Raw genomic sequence first — 23,531 nt, forward strand, 5'->3', positions numbered from 1 at the left:
GGGGGGGGGGGGGGGGGAACCGGGAGGGTTGCGATCCCGTTGCCGGTCAGTAAAAAAAAGACAAAAAGGAAAAAAAAAAAAAAAAGAAAGCTGCAGGGGCTCTGTTAATTTCAGACAAAGTAGACTCCAGAACAAGCAATATTATTAGGACAAAAGAGGAACACTGCGTCATGATAAAAGGGTCAACTGACCAAGAAGACATCACAGTCCTAGACGTGTACATCTAAAGACCAAGCTTCAAGACACACCAAGCAAAAGTCAACCAACCCAAAGGGAAGATTAAAAACCCACAGTCACAGCTGGAGATTTCAATAGTTCTGTTGGTAATTAATAAACAAGTGAGGGCCGGCCCGTGGCTCACGTGGGAGAGTGCAGTGCTGATAACACACCAAGGCCATGGGTTTGGATCCTATATAGGGATAGCCGGTTAGCTCACTTGGGAGAGCGTGGTGCTGACAACACCAAGCCATAAGATCCCCTTACTGGTCATCTTTTGAAAAAAAAAATAGTAATAAAAAATAATAAAAATAAAATAAAATAAAACAAGTAAATCACCAAGAGTAGAGGAGACCTGACCACCACTGAACACCAAGTCAGCCTGCTTGACACACTTTCCCTCATCTGGGCCCTTTAAGGTCTTCCCCAAACCGGTATTTGCACAACACTCCGCCCAACAGCAGCAGAATGCTGCATGTTCTTTTCAAGTGCACATGGACCATTCACCAAGACAGACATATTCTAGGCCATAAGATGAACCTTAACAAACTGTGAAGTGTTAAAAGCATACAAAGTATGTTCTCTGACCCTAACAGAATTAAACTAGAAAAATCAATTATCGAAACACATCTGGAAAAATCCCCAAACATTTGGAAATTAAACAACACAATTCTAAATAACTCACGGGTAAAAGAGGAAATCTGAGGTGAAATTAGAAAATATTTTGAACTAAACGAAAATGAAATCAAAACCTCAAAATTTATGGGTTGCAGCTAACGTAGTGTTCAGAGAGAAACTCACAGCACTCGGTCTGGCCAGTTAGCTCAGCTGGTTGGAGCACACTGTCACGACACCAGAGCCAAGGGTTCTGTCCCCCCACCACAAAAGAAAGCGATTTATAGCATTAAATGCTTATATTTAAAAATAAGGTCCCCAGCCAGTAATCTAGGCCTCTACCTTAAACTAGAAAAAGGAGAGCAGAACCAGTATGACACGAGAACGGGGAAGACCAGGAATGAGAGTGAGGGCAGGAAACCCAGTGACACCAAACGCCAGTTTCTGGAAATAACAATAAAACTGATAAAAATCTCTATCCACATTCACCAAGAAAAAAGACACAAATGACCAAAAAACCCACAATGATCAGCAATGAAAGGAGAGACGCATCACTACAGGCCATACAGACACTGAAAGGATGATAAAGGGGCCCTTTGAACAGACCTCTGTCTGTGCACTTGACAATTTAAAAGAAATGAAGTAATGCCTTGAAAGGCAGCACAGACCACCAAACCTCACTCGAGAACAAGCTGACAACCCTAACAGTCCTGTATCTGTTAAAGTGATTGAATTAATGGTTGAAAACCTTCCAACCACCAACACTCCAGGCCCAGGTGGTTCTGCTAGTGAATTATACCAACATTTAAGAATTAACATCAATTCCATAAATCTACCCCAGAAAACAGAAGAGGGGGACACTTCCCAACTCCTTTTTAAATTGGTCCTAGCAATTCTGGAATATTATATCCCACATGACTCATTTTTGAAGCCAGCATTATACTGACACCAAAACCAGACATGACAGTATAAAAAAGCTGGCTTCTGCATCCTGCTCCAGAAAGAAGTAAGAGAGGGAGGGAGAGAAGGGAAGAGCGCAGGCGAGGGGAGAGCATGGGTGTTCTGCCACTATCTTCACTCACGGGCCATCCCAGGGCCCCCCACACTCCTGCTCCTCTTCCAGGCAGCGAGTTCTGTCCCTCCTGCCTCCCACACAGCCCTCAGAACAACTCGCTCTGTCTCCACTGCCACGCCAACCTCTTTTGCCTGCATAACCCCCAGAGGGGCAGCTGCCCTTCCCTTCCCGCCTTCCCCGACCCACTCTCCACACTGCCAGAATCTGACCACTCTTAGCTTAAGTCCTTCATCTGCTCTGAAAATAAAATGCAAACATCTCAGCAGAGCCAGCCAACCTCAGAGCCTCAACTCACCTCTCTTCCCAACCTGTCCTTTTTCAGTGGTGCCAACTTTGTGCTGATTCCCCAAAGGAACACGCTCTACTGGCCTCTGTGGCTCTGCACCCGCTGCTTCCTATTCCTGGATCCCCTGCTGACCCTCCCCTGCTGAGCTTGCTCCCACGTGGCTGTCACCTTCTCCTCAGGAAGCCTCCCTCCCACCTGGCTCTGAGCTCCTTCCTCAGAAGCCTCATCCCGCTCTGTCGTTCCTGCGTGTCCGGGGCAGGTGTGCCTCGGGGCAGCGCCAGGACACAGCAGGAGTTAAATAAGAAGTCTGGATGGACCAGGATCTGAGTCTGTGCCAAGTCACCATTCCACCACCCTGACCCCCTGCCTACTGGGTGAGCCAGGAATGAAGTGTCTGACTCCCCCAGTAAAGATCCTTGGCCCAGATCAGAACAATGTCCCAAAAGCTTTGAGATGTGGACATCTCCACCAGGCAGTGAGCTCATCAATGCCCAGGACCAAGGCCAGCCCCACGGACAGCTGAGCAGTGCCCCCGGACCTCTGACTTCCCCCGCAGAGGTCTCATCTGGTCTGCACGGTCTCCCCACAACCCCAGCCTGGTTTCCACGCAGCTAAGGCAGAAAGCCCCAGATCCAGCACTCGTTTGCTACATGAGCACCTACGACATGCGAAGCGCGGGGCTCGCAGAGGCCTGAGCAGGTGCTGGCGCCCACCTGCCAGCTGCGGTCGTGCTGTTAGCCTTCTTGGCGGGAGCCTTCTTCTGCGGAGCCTGCTTGGCGGGTGGGGCCCCCTTGGCCTTCTTCTCCTCCTCGGCCTTTGCCTTGTGCTTCTCCTTGTCCTTGTCCCTGTCCTTCTTCTTCTTCTCCTTCTCCTTCTTCTCCTTCTTCTTCTTTGGTTTGTTCACTGGGGCCTGAGACAGGGCTGCCAGCTGCTCGTGCACGGCCTTCAGCTGCAAGAAAGCAGGCAGTGAGCGGGCGCTCCCAGGCATGGCTGGCCCCACGCCTCAGTTGTGCGGGGAGGTGACCCAGGAGCACCTGGCTCCCCCTGCTTTGGGGAGCCAGAAGATTGGGGCAGACCACTTCCAGCCCTGCTCTGCCCCTCTCCCCCGTGGGACAGCTGGCAAGTCACTGACTGCCTCACCTGCAGTGGGGACAAGGTTCCTGCCTCCCAGGGTGGCTGCGAGGGCCACACATGGGGCTGGTCATGGGCTTAGCACGGGGAAGATGGCACAACAGGTGCTCAATAACAGCAGCAAATGCTTTTATGATTATTATTTTTCAGACGAGGAAACACTCCAGAGGTTTAAATGCATGCACAAAGGAGATTTTCAACCGCTACTTCTGGGAAGGCATTTGGATATTACGCAGTAGGTCTACAGGATTAGAACGATCCATGCCAGCAGCTAACACTGATCCAGCGCCCGGTCTGAGGCCAGCAGCGTGCTCAGTGCCTCACACCCTTCTTATCTCGGCAGCCGCCTCCTGGCAGGGGAGGACACGGCCACACAGCTGGCAGGTGGAGGAGCTGTGGTGGCCGGGGGAACCCTGCCAGCCCTACAGCCACACCTCAGAGCTGCCTTCCCAGCAGTGTGTGCTGGCCATCTCAAAATCAAATGTCCAGCCCAGCTCTGGTGACCACGGGCCATCTCTGTGCCTGTGGCCCTGACTGACACGTTGTCCTCCTCCTGACTTAGCTGCTCTGCTCTATCTCCTCTCCGCCAGAGGCCCCGGCGATCACACCCTTGGCTAGCTGCCAGCGCTCGGGACAACACTTCCCCTACTCTCAGTTCACCCTCAAAACAACTCCACGAGGAGCAACACGAGTCCCCCACTGCAAGGGGGAAGAGTGGGGCAAAGAAGCAGGAGGGAGGCACCATTCACAGCTCATCAGGGCAGGACGGCCGTGTCCCCGCAAGACCCCTGGAGCCTACGCCCTGCCCTGCCACAAGTGACCGCTCGGCCGGCATTGCCGTGGGCTCTGCGAGTTCCTTCCTGACCTTACTGGAGCAGGGTGAGACACACATAACCCCTGAGCACCCACTCAAGGCCACCAGGTCTCCAGGAATATGCCAGACCCGTGTGTGCCTGTGGGTCAGGCTGGTGCTGCCCAGACCTGGGGGGCACAGAGCTGCTCTGCTAGGAAGCCCCTCCTGAGGACGCTGCCCTGAAGGACCGCCACGCTGCTGGGGGATGAGTGGCTTGTGCAGGGGAAGCCACAAGCAGACCCAGCGCTCACCTGTTCCTGCAGCTCCGCCAGCCTCGTGGCCCGCTCCTCCTCCGAGTCTGAGCTGCCTGAGTCCGACGAGCTCTCCTCGCTGCTGCGGCTGCTCTCAGTGCCCTTGCTCACCACGGGGGCCGCAGGCGCAGGCAGCACTGGCGTTTCCGCGGGCTCATCAGGCATCTTGGCAAACCTCATCTCAAACACATCCTATAAACAACAGACTTCCCTTAGGACCTGTGTGTCCACAGCAGCCGCTCGGCACCAGAGCCTGCAGAGCTGCACCCACGGCTGCTGGAGGCTGCGGTCCTCCTAGCTCATCCTCCCTCCTTGCCGTCACTTCCTCCCCAGGCAATTCCAAGTGCAGGCCTGGGAGCAGGGGGCACAGGGCCTTCTAAGGCACACAAGCTGTCTTCCTTACATCTGAAGCCTTCTCTAGAAAGCATGTGCCCTTAGCCTCCCAGTCCAGGACCCACAGGCCTGCCCCACCATCAAACAGAAAGGGTGCCTTCCTTTAAATTCTGAACTCTGGAGGGGTCCCCCTGGCCACAGGGGTCTGGGAGACAGTTCACATCTTCCTGCCCCTTTACCCGTTGACTTTACTGCAACACTGTGTCTCACACGAAGTCAGCTCCAAAAGCTGGCTCAAAAGGCTTGTCTCGTCAGAACTGGCTTTGGAAAGCCCTTTGTGAGCTCCTGCACCAGCAGGACCCAGGCCCTCGGGAGCCCCTCTCAGCAAAGGGCTCAGCAAAGGGCCCCTCTAGGGAAGGCTCATCTCACACGGGGATGAGTGGTCAGCAGAAAAAGAGATTTCTCCCATGAGTGGAAAGTTCTCTCTGCCAAGCTCACCTGCCCGAGTCCATGCAAAGGATGCACTCCTCTCATCAGGCTGGAGACCAGATTCCAGAAGAGCCCGCTCCAGGCTTAGTCTCCCAGACCCTGCTCTTGGGGTAAAGACGTTCTCCACAGGCATGCAACCCACAGGGCCCAGATCCAACCAGTCGTCACTTGGCTGCTCTCAGCCAGCAGCCCTGAAGGCTACTCAGGGTGGGTCATTTAACGTTGGCTCTAACCTCACAGCTCAGCTTATAAAACTCAACGGAATCACTCCTGGCTGGCCATCAGTAACGAAGATTCATCAGCCTTTGCAGCCATGCTGCTGACAAGGACCTCATGGAGGCAGACATGCCCTCCCTGTCCGCCACACAGCCAGTGCTGCCTGGCTCCCCCCGTAAAGCTCAACCAGGAATTTCCAGCTCTGAAACACAGCATTTTGCAAAGCCTTTTGGGTTCCAGGCACAGTGAGCAAGGTCTTGGTATAAAACTGGGGTCATGGTGGCTCCCTCTGGTGTCATGGGACCTCTAGGACTGGTCTGCCACAGTCCCCAGCGTTAGCCATGCCTGGGAAAGCACCTTTGGCGGGGTCTGCGTGCAGGAGGGAGGGGAAGACACCAGCAGGAGCCAGCAGCGGGGAAGGAAGCTTTGACTTCCACCCCTCGTTTTGATCCTGTGTGATCCAGGATAACACCGTGAGCTACTGCAGAGAGACTTCGAAATGGTCCTGAGCAAGGGACCAAGAGCATCTTACAGGACATTCTGGGTCCTATCAGAAGAAATAAAGTAATGGAAGAGGATATACAGTCAGGCACCGCTTAATGATGGGGAGATGTTCTGAGAAACCTGTCATTAAATGATTTCGTCATCGTGCGAACACCATAGAGTTCCTTACAGGCACCTGCATGGTGTGGTCCACCCACACACCTGGGCTGTGCAGCACAGCCTACTCCTATGACCACCGTCGTATTCAGTCAATCACCAACCAAAACACTGTTATGCAGCACATGACCGTACGTCCATAATTTTTACTTTTTCCTCCAAAAGGAAAGTCTTTTGACTACATAACACTTAAAATATTGGCACTGCTGTTTATGAAAGCAAACAACCTATACTGCCAGTTATAACTGTAAATAAGAACAGACTCTATTGTGTTGACACACATGGAAATAATGTGCACAGCACAGGACATCGGCAGAAAAGCACACGCATGTGCACATGTCTGTGTGAGAGACTGTGTGTGTGTTCACAAAATCCCCATGCACAAGGCCAGACAGAGACACTCTCTGCTTTCCCTTAAGACATCCTGACGGTTCCTACATTTTCTCTAATATGCCTTTGACCTGCGTCAGAAAAGTAAAAAGTTACACAAATGACTGTCATCTATGTTGACCTCCACAGCCTCACAGGCTTGTGATGAAGCCTCCCCTTGGCACAGAGACATGCTGGAACCTGCCATCAGTGAAGCCACAGGAGGACAGGCACCAGCCCAGGAGAGAAAGGCCCATCTGCAGCGTGACACTGGAAAGGCTCCTGCAAGCAGTGAGGGTCCCTGCTGCCTGCTGGCTACTTCCCCATGTCAGCCTGCAGCTCCTGGAAGACACGGGCCAGCCTGTCCACCATAATGTCCCCGAAGAGAAAGGCCCATCTGCAGCGTGACACTGGAAAGGCTCCTGCAAGCAGTGAGGGTCCCTGCTGCCTGCTGGCTACCTCCCCATGTCAGCCTGCAGCTCCTGGAAGACACGGGCCAGCCTGTCCACCATAATGTCCCCGAGAACCAGGCCTGGAGCTGGCAGGTACTCAGCTGCCACTCAGGAAAAACATGCTGATGAATAAGGACCCCCGGCCTTCCCCTGCTGGATGTTCTCTGAGATGCCACTGTCTTTCTTGGGTGCCTGTCCTGTTTCCAGGGAGCCTGGATGCCCATACTGACCACCTGAGCCAAGCCCACCAGTGCCCAGCCTCAGTTTACCTGGAGCTTCCTGGCCATCGCCACCACTTCGTGGTCAGGAGGGTTGTATTTGTAACAATTGGAGAACATTAACCGGATGTCTGCAGCAAAGCCCTGTGCGTCTGGGTATTCCCGGCTGTCCATCTTCCTCTGTAATACAAAGCAACAGGGCATGAGTAGATACGGCCCGGCATCTGCAGCACTCTCAGCCAGACCCCGCTGGGATGGACTTGGGATCCTCACGACGTCCACCACCAGCCCAAGGACAGCACCTGCTGGTGGGCAGGACAGCCCAGCCTTCCAGGACCTCATGATGTGGGAGCCCCAAATGAGGGATGAAAGAGTGGCTTGCCAGTGTGGAAGGGAAGGTCTGGGACCCACGATAGATGCCCTGGCTCCAGGAAAAGAAAGCCCAAGCTCCTGCAGCCAGACCCCTTCCCTGTCCAGAATTCCCAATTCTATGCAGGGGTAAGGTTTTACACACTGAAGTCCGATGGTAGGAGCTCCAGGTGAAAAGCACTCTCCACCAACTTGAAGAAGCTTGCTCTATTTATAGAATGAAACATGCAACTTTCTTCCTGTGACGAATCCAGTAGCCATCAGCCAGCTTGCTTCTTACAGGAACACTGTACTGTCCCAGGGCCCCAGCTGGATCTAGGGGACTCCAGGCCATGCCCAGTGGCGGCTCCCGAACTGCTGCAGGGGTGTGAAGGGCCGACATGGAGCTACATGTACTTGGCCACCACAGAAACTCTATGGCAAAACCGCCTATTTGGCTTCAGATCCTATCTGGCTTCGGCAAATGGTGGATTGAGGCCAAGGCCTGGGGGAGGTCAGGAAGGCTTAGACAGCAGCGGCACACTGTGCACAGGGAGGATAGAGTGCAGCCAGCGGGGGACATCGCATGGTGGCAGCTGAGGACAAACTGCTCCTGAGAGAGTGAGCTCCTGGTCCTGGGATGGCCTCGGGGAAAGTACAGAGAAGGGGGAGGGGTCGAATCCATCCTACCCCTCTATGGAGTCCAGAGTTTTGCTAGTCTAGATGTCAATGAGACAGGGCGGCTGCGCTCCAGCCTGCAAGGGTCCTGCTGCAGTGGAGGGGGCCCCCCAGCTCCAGGATATGCAACTCTCTGCAGAGGGCTGGCTGGAAAGAAGCCCGGGGCCACGGTGGAACCCAAAAGCCTTCTGGTGTTGAGAGAAAATCTTATTTTCAGTTTTAGCATGTGTCAGGACAAATTTCCCCAAGCAACTTTATATTTAAAATCCACAACATATGGAGGGTATTTCTCCCTCTGTTGTACATTAAGTTTTCAAAAACTGAGACCACCTCACACTCCTCTCCCCTGAGGTCTGCTCATGGAAGGCGGCAGCAGCTCCGGCCCTGCAGGCAGGGTCCGCACAAGCAAGGGCCGCTCACCGCACCTCGCTTCTTGCCAGCCACGAAGGAGACGGGAAGCTTCAACAAAACAAGCTGTGACTTTCAAGTGAACTGACTATCTAAAGTTTCTTTATTCTGGTTTCAAGAAGAAATCAAACCCTTTGAACAAAACGGAATTAAGTAAAACTTCGTCCAACTCAAACGCTGGAACCTCCAATGACGTTTCAGAAATTCCTGTTACTGCGCTGCGGTTAGAGACGCACAAACATAGGCTACAGAGGCTGGAACTGAGGCTTCCAGAAGCTTCTGGGCTATGTAGCTCCGACCCTCAGCTTCCCTCCCCAGGGCGGCTCCATGGATGGCTTTTTCCTCAATGAACACCAGTCATCATGGCCTTAGACAGCCAGATCTGTCCTGCCCCTAAAATCCACAATCACCCCAGGGAGAGAACAGTCTGAGATGCTGCCTCCGTTGGCGTTACTGGAAAATGAGGCAGAATGACTGAGACCAGTCTTTGCAGCCCCATCCCCTCATCAACGAAAACAAGAAACTGTCCCCTGTGTGGGGTGCCCTTCTAGGACCATGCAGCAGCTCCCTGGAGGAGGCGGCCACGCCTGCCCCAACTACCAGGGTGTCCTTGGAGCTGGCTCAGAGCTCCCCGCAGGGAGGGCAGGGCTGCTAGGCAAGCACTAAGAAAAGACCTGGCAGGGGCTCACCGCAGCCCTGGGGCTGCCGCTGCCCCCCAGGAACCTCCTCCCTGAGGGTCGCGGTGGCTTAAACCCACCCTCTGCTTGGACCTGCCTCGGTCTGACCTGGTGCAAAACACACAGAAGGCCAGAAGCGGACCACTGCCTCAGGAAGGTGCTGGTGTGGGGACAGGAGCCAGGGCTCTTGCTCGTGGTTCTGCCAACCCTGCTCAAGGCCAACTCCCATCTGGTAAGGGGGGGCTTGGAGGTGACCGCGCCGGCCCCCCACTCTCATCAGGAAGGTGCTGGTGTGGGGACAGGAGCCAGGGCTCTTGCTCGTGGTTCTGCCAACCCTGCTCAGGGCCAACTCCCATCTGGTAAGGGGGGGCTTGGAGGTGACCGCGCCGGCCCCCCACTCTCATCTCTGCTGGGAGGTGCCTACATCCAGGAACTGAGGGAAGCCATCTGTACTTCAAAATGTGTGGCAGGGCTGGCCGCTTGGCTCACGTGAGAAAACATTGTGCCGATGACATCAAGGTCAGGGGTTTGGATCTCCGGACCAGCCCCCCACCCCCAAAAAAGAACAAAAACTAAAAAGCAAAGAGACAAAACCAGGTGGCATCCACAGGAGCAGATCACCTCTGGGGTCTCCTGGCCTGAGAGCTACAGAATAGGGAGGTGGGACAGAAATCAACAAACCCTCGAAGGCGGTTCAACCAGCACAGAGGCAAGGAAGGGGCGGGTTCAGTGACCCACGGCGGAATGCGCCTTCCTCCAGAGCACATCACAGGCCAGGCCAGCAGCCCACAGACCCTCAGGATGCCCATGGAACAGGCGGCTTGGCGGGGTGCCAGGGCCATGTGGACAGGCTGCCGGCCATGTACCTTAACGGTGCTGAGGTCCATGGGGTGCTTGATGATGTCATGGTAGTCGTGCAGCTCCAGGGCCTCAGCGTCCACTGGCTTGTAGAAGGGCCAGGCGTAGGCTGCGTGCTTCTTGGACAGCATCTCCCGGAGGATGCTGTCGCAGTACCGCAGCTGCTCCGACAGTTTGCCCTTCTTGCCTGCGTGCTGCGGCACTTCACCGTCCTCCAGGTCCTTCTTGGGTGGCTTGATGGGGCGGCCCCCACTCTCTCGCCGGGCCACCACCTTGGCCTGCTTGGGGTCTGATGGCGGTGGGGGTGACTCACTCCGGCTCGCAGTGATGGCAGACGTCGTGGGCGTGGTGGTGTCAGCTTTCCGCTTCACGCCCTTTTTCTGCAATAGCGAAGCAATCAGAGAGTGCGGGAAGCGGGGCCCGGCCGTGAGGACGTGCATCACCACAGCTGTGTTTCTGGAGCGCTGACCACCTGCCAGGCGCTGAGCTAAGCAACCCCATGCACGGCCTCGTTACATCCTCCCAGCTGCCCCTGCAGGACAGAGGACGCTGAGGCTCGGAAGGGCCCCATCACTGGCCCAAGGTCACACAGCTGGCAGTGGCGAGGCTGGGCCCCCAGCTCAGGCTCTACTCTGAAACCTACCCTTGCTGGGCATAAGGGCGACCCCTCTCCTTCGGCCCCAAGGGCATGCGGGCGGGACAGGGAAAGGTACTGCATGCAGTCCCGACACCTAATGAGCAGCCCAGGCTGGTCCTGCACCAGGGGCTACAGAGGTGAGGGAGGAAGCCCTGTTTCAAAGACCAGTGGGAAAGCCCCAGACCAGGGCCTCAGAGCTGGCGATCCCAGGACAAACAAGTGGAGCAGGACAAGCAGGGTATGGGGTGAACCCCAACCAGGAGACTTGAAGCAGCCACAGCAGGTTTGAGACCAGGGGGCCCCAGGAGCTATGAGCAAGCAGATGGGTCTAGTCTCTACCCTGAAGGCAATAAAGAGCCACAGAGGGCTGCTTCAAGCAGGGGGAGGAGTGAGACATACACAGCCACAGAGCCTTCCATGTGTGTGACCTGGTGGGCAGAGCCGGGCACCGGGCAGTCATTTGCATGGCATCTGCCAAATGAGCGACCATATGTAATATCCAGATGTCCCAGGGGTGCTCGAGTCTTCGGCAGCCCGCAATGGCCAGGGTCCCTAGGAGTCACGTCTGGGTGTGCACCTAAGACCACTGTCTCCTCCTGTTAGCTCAGGCAAGCAGAGAAGCCAACAGGAGCCACAAGCTCCCAGGCTGGGGTCAGTGGCCTCACAGGGATCTGCGGTCTAGAGCCACCCACGGCCACTGCCCTGCCAAGCTGCTGCCTCAGGCCAGCAGGGCACGAGCCGGCTGTCCACAAACACTGACGGACACCCGAAATGCCAAGCACCAAGCGCGTGCCACACAGGGCCGGGGGAACTCAACTGGCCATGGCAAACGGGACATGCTTCAAAGACAGCCCCGAGCTGTGGGAGGTGGCCTGGCCAGGAGCCACCCGGAAGTGCAGGCGGTGAAGGCCACAGGGGAGGGGAAGCACCAGGGGTGGCGTTTTACCTTGCGGGAGCCATTTAACCCCTCTGAGCGCCCGCTTCCTCATCTGTAAGATGGGGTAATACTGTCTGCCCCAGAGGGTTGCTGTGAGGATCGAATTGAAGAACATAACACGCATAAGTGCCTGGCACAGGCCCTGCAGGCCTTGCTAGCCCCAAACCTGGCAGGGAGCTCCCACGCCGTGCTGGCCCAAGCCCAGGCCTGGCCAGGATGGTGCCCACTGCAAAAAGCTCCCAGCCAAGCGGGTGGCCGGGTGTGTGGACGCTTGCACTCCCAAGAGCAGAGCACAGGCCGAGTGTGGCCTGGGTGCTGGCATCTCACAACACACCCAGGTGGGCAGGGAGGACTGGGACCCCTCCCACCCTCGCTTCTCTCCCACACCTTCCCCACCTTGGCTGATGGGCCTCAAGGCCAGGGCTCCCGAGCCAGAGCAGCTGAGGCTCCAGCTCAGCCCAGCCCTCGCCAGCTGTGTGACCTTCAGCTTCCCAAGCCTCGGTCTCCTCGTCTGCACCAGAACGGCCCCTCTCAGGGCACAAAGAGAAGGCAGCAGAACCCACACCAGCCCCAGCCAGCCCCAAATTTAGGAACCCTGGCCAGGGCTCAGACCCTCTGCTGACCTCGCTGGATGGCCGCCTCAGGGACGCTCACCTTGACGACGGGCGGTGTAGGAGGGACCACAGGGACGATGGGAGTCGCAGGAGGAGGTGGGGCGGCAGCCGAGGGGAGGGGGACCGATGTGACGTTTGCAGTGATGGTTGGTACGGGGGTGGCAGCAATGACGGGCGTCTGGGAGACAGTGGGGGGCACGTTCTGAAAGGGGGTCGCTGGGGAGACAGAGGACACGGCCACCACCTGCTGCGTACCTTCAAGACAAAGAAAAAAGTTCAGATGGCAGGCTCCCCACTGTTTCCAGAAGATTCCAGGACCATCCCCTCCAGCCAGCGTGCACCAGGACCCCTGCCTGAAGAGCCCCTCCATATGGAGACACCAGGCCCAGCATCTCAGGGGCAGGGGCGGCTCGGCTCACTTTGGCTGCACTCCCTGAATGAGTGAAAGGCCCCTCTGGCTACAGACCAAGGTGAGCTGAATGAGGAAAACCCTCAAGGTCCTCAGCCTGGGGTCCAAGCAAGCTGGACTGAACTCGGATTCCTTTAGTGACCAGCTGAGTAGCCCAGGACAGGGCCTTACTCAACCACCCAGCTTTTCTCATCTGCAAAGTGGCACGGGCTAGCTGCTTGGCCTGGACACACCTCCATCCTGGGCCCCAGACCAAGATTCCTTTAGTGACCAGCTGAGTAGCCCAGGACAGGGCCTTACTCAACCACCCAGCTTTTCTCAACTGCAAAGTGGCACGGGCTAGCTGCTTGGCCTGGACACACCTCCATCCTGGGCCCCAGACCAGGTCAGACCCCAGAGCTCACAGTCCTAACAACCACCACCCGACAGGCAGACAAAGTCCTGCTTAACCAGGGAGCAAGATGGTGACACAGGGACCCTCAGGACACAGAGAGTAGAACACGTGCTAAAGAGGCAGAGACACCCAGAGGGGCAGAGGCAGCAGCCACGGTTCCGATGGGGCTTCTCAGAGGAGGTGGCCTCAGGGCTGGGACTGGCAGGAAGAGCAGGACAGGAGGTAGAGAACAGCACATGTGGGCTTCCCAGACCATGACCTCCCCGGCAGAGCAGGCTCCAAGGCCAGCAGCAACAACAACGTCAATGTCCTCCTTACCCCCAGAAGCACCTCTGCCACGCTGCCTACAGGCCACATGCGGCCGAGACTGGCACTCCCAAGCTCATCGTGCCTGTCCCACCTGACCAATGGGGAAACTAAGCTCAGACGGGACTCACGCTCCAGCCCGTCCAACTCTCAAGTGTCCGGACAGAATGTCCCAACCCTCCGCCCACCTGATGCCCTTTACCTGCACTCTGAGTTCCTGCAGCCGGTTTCCGGCCTTTGCCCTTCGGAGCGGGTGGTAATAATTCAACTTCCTCCTGGGGCATCTGGGCCACTTTCTGCAGAAAAATTTTTTCTAAGGCTTGGGCCATTAGCACTATGTCATCTGTGGGCTGAAGACACAGAGAGAGCCCAGGTCACTCATGGGAAAGGAGCCAGGCGCTTGTAAAGGACATCGCCAGGTGTAGCTCAGGGACACAGTCTTAAATTGGCTAAGAGATTCGGTGGGCAGGAAGGGGGCAAAACAAATACACTGCAATGTGGAAAATCTTGGAAGAATACAGAGGAGCAGGAAGAGTAAAACCAGCTTTCATCCTGTCACATGCAAGAAAGAGCCTCCAGCAGCTCAGTCTTCTGCCTTTACTTTATTCAGGTCACTATTATGAAACAAAACCCACGAACCCATGATCCCATGCAACTTCCCTAATCTGCTGTTCTCACTGAAAGCCACCGTGCTAATGTCATGAAGCGTCCTGTCATTTTAGGCAGCTGCACATGGACGTCACAATCTACCTGGCCATATCCTACTGCTGTATGTGCAGTGGCCCCCAAGTACATGCACCTGCACTGATTTCTGTGGAATTTCTCAGGGAAGATTTTCCAGGCCCCAGCGTAAGCACATCTTAAAGCATGTGGTATGCATCAGCCCCCTCTGAAGAGGCTGGTCCAGTTTCTTCTCACTCCCACAGGAGATCTGGGCAGATCTGGGCAGTATGGCTCTGAGCTGGTCTGAAAGCTGCTGCCAAGAGCTCAGGCCCACCTGGCACCGGCCAACCATGGGCTGCCCCCAGCAGGACCATCCAGGGATCCAAGCAACACAGTGCCCAAATTGATACAACAAGTGGCATTTTGGGCCCACGTTGGAGTGTCCTCTTACCTTGTTATAAATGTAACAATTTGTAAACATGGTGTTGAAGTCCTGCATACACTCGCTTGCACTCCAGTAATAGTTATTTTCTAGTCTCTTCTTAATAGTCCCCATATCCATTGGGTTTTTTATTATTTTATGATAATCCTAGGAAAGAGATTTTCAGAGGCGTTACCCGTGAATTCTCCATAATTATTTTCGCACCTCCCGAGTGCTGTAGTCTTACGCAGAGCGGTCTTCCTGAGCAAGCTGGGGACCAGCTCTGGGCCCCAGGCAGTTTCTGGTCACCGAGGGCAGTGGGCATGTGGTCTGGGGAGAGTGCTCTGTCAGCTCCAAACTCTAGCCAAACCTCTCTGACAAGCCCATGTGGAGCGGGGGCAAACCCCGGAGCTGGCCTATATGCTAGAGATGGCGCTACGCCTCTCCAGGGGGTCTAAAGCTGTAGGTGACCAGGGCCCAAGCTGGGCCCAGGACTTCTCTTGCAACACTCTGGGTTTCTCTATTTGGATGCAGACGAGAGCTGAGCGTGCAGCCTGGAAAGTGGCCTGAATGCACACTCATTGTCAAGGCATTCTGTCTGAAAGAGGCTGCATGGCCTGCAGGTCACACCTCAGCTGGACAGAACAAAGGCCCAAGTGGGCCTCGACTCCTGAGCCCCTATCACTGTTGCCCCCTGCCTCTCTTCTCCCCCCAGGAGGTGCATGAGTCCTCCCCATTTCCCACACGTGGGGAGCAGAGTTGCTCTCCATTCTCCCATACCCCTAAGTAGCCCTGAGCTTGTACTGTGGGTTGTGGGGTGTCACCCTCGAACTGTGAGCTTCTCAAGGTACAGGCTGCCCCCGGGCTCAGCAGCACCTGCCACAGCTCAGGCACTGTTTCTGCCAGGGCCAAAGGGGCCATCTCCCCAGGGGCAGAAGCTGCAGTGGCACGGCATGGCTCGGGGGTGTGGGCCACTCACAGGAAGGTTCAGTCTGATGGCATCTACAGGCTGATAGAAAGGCCAGGCAAATTGGTGCTTCCAGAGCGTCTTCACTACCACGTTCTGCATGTACTGCAGCTGGTTGGTCTTGCGGCCAGGCTTGCTGGGGTTGGAGACCTCTGGTGGGGGTGGGTTCACAGGGCCCGGGGCTGCCGGGATCCCCGTGGGGGCAACCGTCGTTGTGGACATCCTCCAGCAGCTCACTCACTTCCTGTCACAGCAGCGGCTGCGAGAGGCCCTCGCTGCTCCTATGCTCCCAGGGGAGGTGTGACATCCCATTTCCGGGCCCAACTGGGCAACACCTACAGGAGAAGAAGAACGGCAGAAAAAGAGACCGGTCACCCCAGGATCCCCGCTCCTCGCCCAGCTCTGGTGGGCTGGTTCTGCAGGGCTAGGGCCCCTCGCTCACGCTGCACCTTCCCACCCACATGGACGTGTGGCCAGCCATCACCTGGCACAGCAACTCTCCCACGGTGGAAGGGGCAACTCGGGCACATGCCACCTGCTCCCAGGCAGGGCTCAGTGTGGGTGGTGGGAGGTGGGTGTGCCACGAGCGGACTTGGTCACCATCGGCTCCCTGCCCACCACCCACCCACGGCTCACTTCTATTGGACTCTCCACTGTTCCTGGCTGTGGCAATTTCTTGAACAATCTAAGCTTAGAGAGCTACAATACGGCCCAACAGAGCCAAGAGAGGCAGTACCGGCAGCACCCCAGACTTCTGCAGACCCACACACTGCATGGGGAGCTGGAGCCCTGGAGCAAGGCACGGAGCGAGGTTCTATCATAACCAGGAGGAGGAGCTCTGGGGTTTGTGATGGCAGAAGGCTGTGACACGGGCTGGCCCTCAGCCAATCAGGAAGGCAGGAGGCAGTGGTTCCGGCCCTGCAGGTCTGTCTCCTCGGCATCTGCATCTGGGGCCGGGGCTGGTACATTTGATCCACAGGGGCTGCCGTGGATACCACCTGACCACCTGGAGGGAAGACGGCACCGCAGCCTGCAAGGCACCAGAAAGCAAGGAGAGAGCCCACAGGAACACTGTGCAGCAGAAGGTGGCCCAGGCCACCCCACGGCACCCACATGCCGTGCTCTCTACTGGGGAGGAAGCCGACATGGCACTGTGAACAACGTGTGCCCACTCCTACTTGTAAAGGCCAGGACAGACTTCAGAGGCTGCACGCGGGGCCATCACTCCAGCCGTCCAGGACACCCATCACTCCAGGCGTCTATGGACTTTGCCACTGCTGAGGTCTTTGTGTCCTTGTCTGGACGACAGTTAGACAGACTGGGGTTTAATGCTGCTGCGGGAGGAGGAGCCACTCGCACCAGCCGCTGGAAACAGCCATGTGTAAGACTCTAGAAGCAGATTGTTAAGACTTGGAGAATTCTGCAAGCTGGCCGACGTGATGTTGGTTCCTTCAAATTTGCCACAGTGGGAGTATTTACACCACAGAAATTGGCAGGTGCTACAAACCAAAGCTTTTCCCTGGAGAGCTGGCTGTTTACCATTTGCCAACATCCACCTCTCCCCGGGTCTGCTTCCCCCACCCCAGAGCAGAGTGAAAAGGGCTTCAAACATGACAGCAGATGCATCTTGCTCACCAAGCAAACCTTCATTCAAGGAGCACCTGGGGACACGAGGGGCTCCCACCTGCACTGAGGCTCCCTGAGGTGTCACCCTGGGGAGCCCACGAACTTGCCCCCTGCCACGCCCTCCAGAGGTGAGCTGGCGCAGCACACGCTCCTAGATGCTGCTAACTCAGGGCCCACAGCCTCAGGCCAGTGCCTGGTGGGGAGGGCAGCACATGAGGTCCAGCTAATGGCCATGAGGCTGTCTTCACCACCAGAAAGGAGGCCACATATGCTGGCTGCAAACCTGGGGTCAGCCCTAATGCCTCTCCTCCCAGCCCCACCAGGGCAGCAAATCTGGATCTTGGACAGTATGGCGGCTGCTGCCCCAGCACCACCAGCTCTGGGTGGAACTCCCTGAATCCCTTCCAGCGGGTCCATCTGCTTCTGCCTCTCCTTGACGGTCCAGCCTCTATACAGCAGTGGTGGTCCTGTGAAGACCAAGTCGGATCAAGTCGCTTGTCACTCAAAACCCTCCAGGGCTCCATGTGACTCAGGGGACTAGGCTCTGGGACCTGGGGCTCATCTCTTGTGACTTGTGGCTGTGGCAGCCATGCCAGCCCTCACCCTCCTCAAGAACTGCACAGCAGCGGCTCATGCCCTCCCAAGACCTCCAGTAACCTCCCAGAACACCCTTCCTTCCAGCAGAACAGATGCTGGGGCCAGCCCCCAGGGTCCCAGTCCCAACCCTGCAACCTGGTCCTTCCACTTCCCTGTGGGGCCCTCTGAGGTTGGAAGAGTGTTCAGGCCGATACTAGACACACACTAAGCAGGACCCACAGCCCTACTGTGATAGCTGCAGCCCAGACCCTGCAGGAAGGGCCAGTGCTGTGCTCTTGCAACCTCCCAGGTGGAGGTCAGGTGAGTGGGATTCCCAGTGCCTAATGCTGCTGCTGCACTGACACAGGGAGCAGCAAATTGGGCTGAGCTGACCTGGCGTGGATACACAGCATGCAGGAAGGATCTGAGGCTACAAACTAGCCTCCTCTAAGCATGAGGACAGATGGTCACAGCTCAATGCAGGGACCTGGCTAGGACCAGGCAGTCTTAGCCTTCTTCTTCCAACCACCAACGTGCCATTCCAAACCCACAGCTGAGTAGGCCAGCTTGGCCACAAACATGGGGAGTGCATGCCCCGTCCTGGGGTGAGGGCAGCCCAGCCCAGAAGCAAGCTGTGAGCCCAGGCCAGGCAGGTGGAGGAGCGCCCTGGGCTCAGGTGGCCCCAGTCCACTGGCCATGGGCAGAGCCGCCCGATGCCCAGCCTAGGAGCATGCTTGGTGCTGCTAAGGGGAATCCCAGAAGACATGGTTACGGGTCTGAGTGCCTGGTGCCGGCTCAAGCTCACTGAATGCCAGCGGTCACTATGGCCACAGCTCCACTGCGCTGGGTGGTCCTGTGCAGCTGCCCAACCCCCAGCAGAAACACCACCAACCCGGCAAGACCTGCGATGCTGAGGGGGCTCATGCAAAAGTTCCCAGCACGTGCTGGGCAGGCAGATGCCCCACAATCTGTGGGGACTGCGTGGCCATCTGAGCTCCCCTCTCCTGGGAGCATCTCCACTGAAATAGGGTGGGGGCAGCCCACATACCTGGATCCGGCACGTGCTGGGCAGGCAGATGCCCCACAATCTGTGGGGACTGCGTGGCCATCTGACCTCCCCTCTCCTGGGAGCATCTCCACTGAAATAGGGTGGGGGCAGCCCACATACCTGGATCCCTACAAAAACTTTAGGACAACCCTGGGGCTGTGGCCAAGCCGTGCCCCTGCCACCAGGACAGGCAGGCAGGGCTGCCACAGATGCCTTCCCTGACGCTGCAGCAGGGAGAGCAAGAGCCAGACACTGCTGTTCCCAGCAACACCTTGCTGCCCTCACTCATCCAGATGGCAGAGCTCAATGAACCAGAGAACATCAATGCCGGGAACACCACGCAGGTGCCACAGAGAATGAAAGAGAGCCATGGACTGCCCTGAAAAACTCCCCCCGAGGGAGGCAGGGAGGAGAGGCCCTTCCTCAACTGGGTGGGCACTTGGGGCCACATCCGGAGACCAGGAAGATGAGTGATGCTTCCAGAAAGAAATCACAACTGCATAGACCAGCAGCTGACCCATGCACCGGGTTCTGCCACAAACTGAAAACCAGTAACAGACAAAGGTTCTAGTCAACTGGAGTTTCCAACAAGATGAAGGAAGGACTGTGGTGGGACCACCCAACACCAGCCCCTGAGCCCCCAGCTGTGCCTGATGTTCTCCCTGTGTGACAGGGTGGGGGTGGGTCCAGGATAGGAAAAGATGCCACAGGCCAGGCTCAGGCAGGATGATCACCCCCTTGCTGGGTGTGACACTTTCTCACCATGCTCACCCCCGACCCCCACCCCAGATGTCACGGGCTCCCCTCAAGACAGTGGAGAAAACACCAAGAATTCCGTGGGTGGCTGGCCACTTCGCTACTGGCAAGATACCAAGTGATCCTTACTGCAATGCCAGACCGACCATGCCTGCCGTACAGACAACGAAGCTAAGGCTCCTCCACTTCCTGCACGTTACCTGTGATCAGGGTGCAGCCCTCAGTGGTGGAGCCCAGGCCTAGGCCGAGGAACCCACTCCTGCCCATCCTGGCCTCCTCAATTATAAGTGACCAAGGGTAAGGGGACCCTGGGCAGTTAAAAAGCACGACAACCCTGCTTCCACCTGCCAGCGAGGACACAAGGGCTGCTCCGCTCCCAGAACCCCAGGGCTAAGGGAGATGCTGAGAGGGCAGGTCGCAGGGCCCCCAAGGGGCAGTGCCCTGACGCAGGGGCCAGGCAGTGAGCAATGCCCACCCAAAGCCCAGCTCCCTGCCCTGGCTGACTGCACTGAATCCAGGGTCTCCCTGTGAGGTCAGGAGATGGTGCGTGCTGAGCGTGTACGGCCCTCACTCAGCAAATGCCTCCATCATGTCCCGCGACAGACAGGCACAGGCGCTGCAGGCCACAGTGACCCACATACAAAGGTGTTTCAGGCACCAGGGACATCCTGACCAATGGCAAGAGGTGGGTGTGACTATGGGCCTCCTTGGGCTGGGGAGAAGAGGAGGTGTCCCTAGTTCCCGAGTCACCTGGAGAGGGGCTGCTGCTAAGGGACCAACCCCAAGTCACCCCCGGGCTGACCTTTAGGAGTGTACCTGACACTCGTAGACATTGGATATGCGTCTGCCCAAAAAGCCATGGCCGCCCACATCTCCCGGTTTCCAGAAACAAAGTAAGAAGAAACAGAAAACCACATCTGGACAGATGGGGACCACCCCTCACTCTCGTGCCCCTTCCCCTAGGATGGAGCCCGACTACTCCGCATCACCGGCCTCTCCTCGGGGCCAGACACCTCGCGATGGCGAACTTTTTGGATTTCAGAAAATCAAACCAGGGAGTACGATGGCATTCCATGGGGGTTGGGGGTGGAGGCGGGGGCGTGTCTGTCCTACACACACCCCTACCCCCAGGGTCTGAGATAACACCCCAAATCCAACACAATATTCTGCACAGAAACATAAATGCTCACATAAAGGACAACCTTTTATCAGCTGCAGAAGGTCAAGGTTTTGCTGCAAAAGAACTGGAAAAAATCTCCATCCCAAGAGCTCTTGGGCTGGAATTCGAGTGAAGGATGGTGGCCCTGTGACAAGGAGGGCTGACCCTCACTCAGCCCTCTGCCTTGCTGGGAGGGCAGTGAGAACTCCACCTTACATAGTTCAGGGAACAGGCTCAGAGTGACCGAGGGGCAGTGCCCAGACCTGCACCACAGTCAACACCGACAACAGGGCCTGTGTCTGGAGCCAGTCGCTACAGAGAAGTGCCTGCAGGAAAGTGAATTGGTACAGACATCAGCATTAAGCGCTTGATGTTTTGGAATCAGGGTTAATACTTTGGGGGTGATGGTGGTACTATGGTTACAAAGTTTTAAACAGTCCCATCTTCTAGAGGCATACGGAAAGTTCTACGAAGGAAATGTCTGGGGTTTGCTTCACAATCACAAGGCGGGCTGAAAATGAGTGGGGGTCTGAATGAAGGAGGACAGGCCTGGAGCTGATCCCATGGAAGCCAAGCACCGGGGCTCGGGTTCAGCATCTGCACTCCTGTCTATGCCAGGAATCTCGCAGTACAAGAGGAGGAGGTTCCCCCCACCCCCCACGTCCCTTAGCATATGCTCAGCATCCTATGTCCCCCAGCAACTGTGAGGCACAGGAGACCATGACCTTGCTCCCACCTTCACCTTGCACGGAAGAGGCCAAGAGGACCCCGGTGAACAGCTGGGGCGGGGAGCGAGGGAGAGGGACTTGGGCATGCTCAGCATCCTATGTCCCCCAGCAACTGTGAGGCACAGGAGACCATGACCTTGCTCCCACCTTCACCTTGCAGGGAAGAGGCCAAGAGGACCCCGGTGAACAGCTGGGGCGGGGAGCGAGGGAGAGGGACTTGGGTGAAATGACCTGGAACTGGGTGGGAGAAGCAGGGGCTGGCCAAGGAGAGCCGAGCCCGTCAAGTACAGACACAAGATACATAAAATCTATAAGCCACAAAGTCTCCCCTTCACCCCACCTGCCCCTAGGGTAATGGATGGGTGGGGGGGTCTGGTCTACTGGGTTAAACACATGCTCCATTCCTCGGGGAGCAGAGGCCCACAGACACACTCAATGCCGACGGGGCTGGAAACCAGCCTTTGAGGGTGAGCCTGAAGGTCGCGTGAGAGGTCTAATGCGGGAGCAATTAATTCCACCACTTAACGCTCCCTGTGGCAAAGGTCCACAGTGCTCACCACACAACCCTGCGGGCAGCGGCTTTGCTGCACAAAGCTCCTGACCGCAATGACACCCCCATCAAGACAACCCCGCCACTTGCGGCCACCTCGGGCCCTGCAGCTCCATTTTTGGCAAACTAAATGCCCACCCATGGGTAGGGAGGCGGCGGTACATTTGGGGGACAGGCCTGAGAAGCCTGATATGCGACCGCCATTTGGTCAAGCACCTCTTCTGTGCTAAGTAGAGCAGGGCAGGGATGGAGCCCAGTCTCTCAGCTGGGAAACTGAGCTCAGAGACCCTCCCTGGGGCACACCTCCCCAGGCCTCCTGCTCAGCAGCTGGCCACCCAGGGAGCCCATGCCATGGGCCCCACACGCTGCCCGGCGGAGGCAGGGAGGCCACCGCGCAAATGTGGGTGAAGTCAGTGTGAAGGGGCGGCCCGCCTCCGACACAAGAGTATCTGAAACTGCCCAAAGCGGAAACTCTCAGGCAGACCACAAAAGTCCTTGAACACCAGGTGAAAACCCCAAGATCAGTGGGTTCCGGTGAGATCCTCCAGGACTCCGAATACCACAGGGAGATTTCCAAAGCTGACAGCCAGCAAGGGATGGGACAGGGACCATGCTGCCACTGACACTGGCTGACAGGGACAGAGGTGAGGTGGCCTGAATCCCACCTATCCTCTCACTTGCCACTAAAGAAGACACCCAGAAAGACTGGAAGCGGCCCCCTCCCACCACCCACAGAGCGCTCCGCACCAGCCCACTCAAAACACTCATCCCCTTCTGCAGGGGGCCGGGCACTCCCAGCAGCAGGGATCCTGAGCCTTCGGCTGTGGCCGCCCAACAGAGGGAAGACAGTTGTCCACGCACCCCCACACCAGGCCCTGGGCCAGACCAGCCCTGGGGCAGCAGCCGGACTGCCGGGGCACTTCCAGGCAGGTCAGGATGGCCGCTGGGAAAGGCCACTCTGGCTGCAGAGTGGAGGAGGGGCAGGAAGGGGCAGGGCCATCCCAGCTCTGCAGGGACTGGAGGAGGCCTGGGAGGCTGCACGGCTGAAGGGCAGCGGGGCCCAGGAGCAGGGGAAGTCCCCAGGAGGCTCCTAGCTGGGGGGACAGTTGAGGACCTGTGGGGAGGGGATCCTGCAACATGACTAGGGAGGACAGGAGGCCCCATGGGGGAACAGACACTGAAGAGGAGTGGTCAGGGCACCCTTAGGCACGCCACACAGGGGCAGTCAGAGGGAGGAAGAATGCCAGGCAAGATCCCCCACCTTCACTAGGAGCTGGGGGAGGGAGGGGCAGGGCCCGAGATGGCCTTGGCCTCCCCTTGCCCTCCCCTTGCCCTGCTCAGATTCACCGTCCCCACTAGCAACAAGAACGGCCTTGAAAAAGACAGTCTCCTAGGGCAGGTGGTGGGGATTCACTCTCTTTACACACCTGGGGGTCATCATACACTGAGGTCTCTGTACCACAGGGGAATCTCCATACCTCAGGATCTCCCCATACTCCTGGGGCCTCTGTGCCCATGGGGGTCCTCTACCCCTGGGGGTCCCCATGCACCTGGGTGACTCCCAGCACTACACTCCAGCTGGGTCTACTTGCTGCTCTGTCCTAGTA

The 23,531-nt window shown here is 57.1% G+C and overlaps 1 protein-coding gene across 2 annotated transcripts in view; it reads right to left on the reverse strand.

Annotated features, from left to right (window-relative positions):
* Positions 1 to 16,429, reverse strand: part of BRD3 (bromodomain containing 3) — a 23,320-nt gene extending 6,891 nt beyond the window's left edge. The window contains exons 1-9 of one of the 2 annotated variants that reach the window (XM_008589336.1): positions 16,218 to 16,429; positions 15,494 to 15,816; positions 14,545 to 14,682; positions 13,633 to 13,726; positions 12,362 to 12,576; positions 10,142 to 10,513; positions 7,216 to 7,344; positions 4,428 to 4,619; positions 2,906 to 3,141 (exon numbers count right to left, since the gene is read on the reverse strand). In XM_008589336.1, the coding sequence (XP_008587558.1) occupies positions 2,906 to 3,141; positions 4,428 to 4,619; positions 7,216 to 7,344; positions 10,142 to 10,513; positions 12,362 to 12,576; positions 13,633 to 13,726; positions 14,545 to 14,682; positions 15,494 to 15,703 (1,586 nt within the window). In that variant the 5' untranslated portion in view covers positions 15,704 to 15,816; positions 16,218 to 16,429. Of the gene's footprint in view, positions 1 to 2,905; positions 3,142 to 4,427; positions 4,620 to 7,215; positions 7,345 to 10,141; positions 10,514 to 12,361; positions 12,577 to 13,632; positions 13,781 to 14,544; positions 14,683 to 15,493; positions 15,817 to 16,217 lie in introns of both variants that reach the window. The other variant, XM_008589335.1, reaches the window with a different exon arrangement.
* Between the last annotated feature and the right edge of the window lie 7,102 nt (positions 16,430 to 23,531).

The sequence above is a fragment of the Galeopterus variegatus genome, unplaced genomic scaffold (assembly GCF_000696425.1).
Source record: "Galeopterus variegatus unplaced genomic scaffold, G_variegatus-3.0.2 Scaffold5380, whole genome shotgun sequence".
Lineage (NCBI taxonomy): Eukaryota > Metazoa > Chordata > Mammalia > Dermoptera > Cynocephalidae > Galeopterus > Galeopterus variegatus.